The sequence below is a fragment of the Sinocyclocheilus rhinocerous genome, unplaced genomic scaffold (genome assembly GCF_001515625.1).
Source record: "Sinocyclocheilus rhinocerous isolate Xijiao unplaced genomic scaffold, SAMN03320098_v1.1 scaffold2594, whole genome shotgun sequence".
NCBI classification, from domain to species: Eukaryota; Metazoa; Chordata; class Actinopteri; order Cypriniformes; family Cyprinidae; genus Sinocyclocheilus; species Sinocyclocheilus rhinocerous.
In genome coordinates, this window is record NW_015665225.1 from 101,136 (window position 1) to 105,754 (window position 4,619).

At 44.1% G+C, this 4,619-nt stretch overlaps 1 protein-coding gene across 1 annotated transcript; it reads right to left on the reverse strand.

Annotated features, from left to right (window-relative positions):
• Positions 1-2,602: 2,602 nt before the first annotated feature.
• Positions 2,603-3,514, reverse strand: LOC107731305 (C-X-C chemokine receptor type 2-like). Its single transcript, XM_016542358.1, is given in 1 exon segment — positions 2,603-3,514. A coding segment is annotated over 1 exon segment (912 nt).
• Positions 3,515-4,619: the final 1,105 nt, after the last annotated feature.

Below are 4,619 nucleotides of genomic sequence, written 5' to 3' on the forward strand. Positions count from 1 at the left end.
ATGACATGAGGGTGAGTAATTAATGACAGAATTTTCATTTTTGGGTGAACTAACGCTTGAATCTATTTTAGCATGCTAAATTTCTTAGGACTCAGATGGAGAGAAGGACAGACAGACAGATGGATAGACAAACAGACAGACAGACAGAGAGATAGACTGACGGATAGACGGACAGAGAGTTGGAGAGATGGACAGACAGACAGACAGACAGATGGAGAGATGGACAGACAGACAGAGAGATAGACTGACGGATAGACGGACAGAGAGTTGGAGAGATGGACAGACAGACAGACAGAGAGATAGACGGACAGAGAGTTGGAGAGATGGACAGACAGAAAGACAGACATATGGAGAGATTGTTTTCTGTAGTGTGTGTGTATATGTTGTCTTATGTGATATGCTTGTATGCGGCAACCAAATTGCCTTCGGGAAATTAATAAAGATGAACTGAACTGAACTGAACTGAGGATAGACAGACAGACAGACGATAGACAGACGGACAGACAGACAGAGAGAGAGATAGACAGACAGATGATAGATGGACAGAAAGACAGACGGATAGATGGACAGACAGGCAGATGGATAGACGGATAGAGAGACAGACGGATAGACAGACGGATAGACGGACAGACAGACAGACGATAGACAGACAGACAGATGATAGATGGACAGAAAGACAGACGGATAGACGGACAGACAGGCAGATGGAAGGACAGACAGAGAGAGACAGACAGATGGAGAGATGGACAGACAGACAGACAGACGGATAGACGGACAGACAGGCAGATGGACGGACAGACAGAGAGAGACAGACAGATGGAGAGATGAACAGACAGACAGACAGATGGAGAGATGGACAGACAGGCAGATGGACGGACAGACAGAGAGAGACAGACAGATGGAGAGATGGACAGACAGACAGACAGATGGAGAGATGGACAGACAGACAGACAGATAGACAGACGGACAGACAGACAGAAAGACTGGAAGCAGTCTAGAGTGATTCCAGTGCTAAAAAAGCATAATGCACAGACATTTGATGATTTTAGACCTGTGGCACTTACATCTTTAGTTATGAAATGTTTTGAAAAATTAGTTAAGAGAGAAATTATGCAAAGGACACAGAGATCTTTAGACACCCTTCAATTTGCGAATAGGGCGAAACGAGGTGTAGAGGATGCAGTAGTAACTCCCTTCCACTTAATACTTCAGCATTTAGATAAGCCAAAAACAGTTGTTAAGTTACTTTTTATCGATTTTTCATCTGCTTTCAACACCATTCAGCCACATATTTTAGTTGAGAAACTCATTAATGAATTTGGATTGGATTTTAATCTTGTAGGATGGATTTTAGATTTTCTTGTGCAGAGAGTTAAAGTTAATGACTGTTTTTCCGAATGGCTGGTGTCATCTAAGTGAGTGAGTGAGTGAGTGAGGTGACATGTGGCCAAGTATGGTGACCCATACTCAGAATTAGTGCTCTGCATTTATCCCATCCAAAGTGCACACACACAGCAGTGAACACACATACACTGTGAACACACACCCGGAGCAGTGGGCAGCCATTTTATGCTGCGGCGCCCGGGGAGCAGTTGGGGGTTCAGTGCCTTGCTCAAGGGCACCTCAGTCGTGGTATTGAAGGTTGGAGAGAGCGCTGTACATTCACTCCCCCCATCTACAATCCCTGCCAGTACGAGATTCAAACTCGCAACCTTTGGGTTATGAGTCCGATTCTCTAACCATTAGGCCACGACTTTCATCTACTGGGTCACCTCAAGGATGTGTCCTCTCTCCTCTATTATTTATCTTGTACACAAATGACTGTAGGAGTAGTTTTATAAATGGGCATATTATACAAATTTGCTGATGATTCTGTAATTGTTAGCCTATTGAGTGAGGAGGACTCTATGCATGGTCCTGTGGTTGATGATTTTATTGTCTGGTGTCAGAAGGCTTTTCTATAACTTAATGTTCTTAAAACTAAGGAGATGACTATTGATTTTAGTATAAGCAAACAAGCATGAATGGAGTGGGTATTGAGAGTGTTGAACTGTACAAGTATTTGGGTACTGTTTTAGATAATAAATTGTCCTTTTCTACAAATACAGAGATTTTGTGCAAGAGGGGGCAGCAAAGATTGTATTGCTTGCGAAAATTAAGGTAATTTAATGTGGATAAAACATTGATGTGTATGTTCTACAGATATTATATCGAGTCGCTGTTATCTATGTGCTGGTTTAATTCTCTAAATGTGAAAAACAAGAATTATATTGAGAGGATTGTAAATCAGGGAAATAAAATAACGGGGAGGAAGCAGATGACTATGGCCCAGTTATATCATAGACAGGTTTTGGGTAAAGCCCAGAGCATATTGTCAGACAACTCCCACACTATGTATCATGAGTTCACCTTCTCCCTTCTGGCATTCGGTATAGACTACAACGGACAGACAGGCAGGCATAGGCATGGGTAGAGGGTTTGGTGAGCAAGATCTAAAAACTCACTGGTGTGGTCCTCAAGGGATCAAAGCCCCTTGTTGAGGAGAAGAAGGTGGACTTCTGAACATTTGCCTAGTGCTCCCAGAGCTATTGACAGATTTCACTCAATATTTCAACAGCATTTCTCTCCACAACAGGCCTTTCTTAAAGAGAGACGTCAGAAGCTGGTTGTGGAATTTCTTCCGAATAAAGGCATACAGGATAGGGTTTATTGCACAGTGAGAGAAAGCCATTGCCTGTGTGATGTACAAGGCCACATCTATGCTGTACCTCAGCTCACACATTTCCATCACCAGGCCGCCTCGCATCAGGGTGTCTATGAACTCTAAGATATTATTGGGCAGCCAGCAGATGATAAAAGCCAACATGACGCACATGACCTGCATGGCCTTCTGCTTTTGGCTGTTGCGTGTGCGGCAAAGCGTGCACATGGTGAAACCATAGCAGAACATCATGACGGCTAATGGCAGGAAGAATCCTAAAGTGTGGTGGAGAATCCGCAAACTCATCCTCCAGCTATCGATGCTTTTTTCGGTCAAATTGTCATGGCATATATACTCCTCCATATATCCAGACTTAAATGCCTCGCGATTCACCATAATGGGCAGGGACTACAAAAAGGCACATAGCCACATCAACGCACACACTATACCAACCAGATGGCGTTTTTGGGTGAGGAATTGGGTTGCTTTCACGATGGCCAGGTAGCGATCAACACTAATGCATGCCAGCAGGAAGACACAGCAGTAAAATGTGGCTTCCTGCAAGCCTGAAATCAGTTTGCACATAATTGTGCCGAATATCCAGTGGCCGGCGTGAAGGTAAGCAGCCCAGAATGGGAGAGTCAAGGCAAAGAACAGGTCGGCGATGGCCAGGTGCATCAGGTAAACGTCAGTAGATGTCCTGCGGTTCTCCATGCAGCTCACCACGAAGATCACCACCGTGTTGCCCGACAAGCTCAGACAGAAGACTATGACGTAAACCAAGACCAAAACCGTGCTGTTTATAATATGCATGTTTTCTTGGCAGTGAGTCACCAAATCAGGGTATATGAAAACTCCTATTAGTAAAACAAATCGGTTTGGACATTAATTTATCCCCTCAGCTGTAAAGTTTTTAAATTGAAGGTAAATACTTTTTAGGATGATTGTGTATTTGTTTTCTGTAGTGTGTGTGCATATGTTGTCTTATGTGATATGCTTGTATGCTGCAACCAAATTGCCTTCGGGAAATTAATAAAGATGAACTGAACTGAACTGAACTGAACTGAGGATAGACAGAGAGACAGACAGACAGATGATAGACAGACGGACAGACAGACAGACAGAGAGAGAGATAGACAGACAGACGGATAGAGAGACAGATGGATAGACGGACAGAGAGACGATAGACAGACAGACAGACAGACAGACAGACGATAGATGGACAGAAAGACAGACGGACAGACGGACAGACAGGCAGATGGACGGACAGACAGAGAGAGACAGACGGATAGACGGACAGACAATAGATGGACAGACAGACAGACAGACGATAGACGGACAGACAGGCAGATGGATAGACGGATAGAGAGACAGAAGGATAGACAGACAGACAGACAGATGGATAGACGGACGGACAGACAGACGATAGATGGACAGACAGACAGGCAATAGACGGACAGACAGACAGACGATAGATGGACAGAAAGACAGACGGACAGATGGACAGACAGACAAACAGAATGACGGACAGACAGACAGACAGACGGATGGACAGACAGCCAGACGATAGATGGACAGACAGACAGGCGATAGACAGACGGCCAGATAGACGATAGATGGACAGAGATAGATGGACAGAAAGACAGACAAACAAACAGAAAGACGGACAGACAGACAGAATGACGGACAGACAGACAGATGGCCAAACAGAGAAAGAGATAGACAGACAGACCGATAGATGGACAGACAGACGGACAGACAGACGATAGACAGACAGACAGACAGACGATAAATGGACAGATAGAATGATAGAACGACAGACAGACAGTAATAATACTGAATACAGTCCAAATTCTGAAGGTACATGATCTGAGATGCAGCAGCTGCACATAACATATTTTTTCTCTCTCTGTAATAA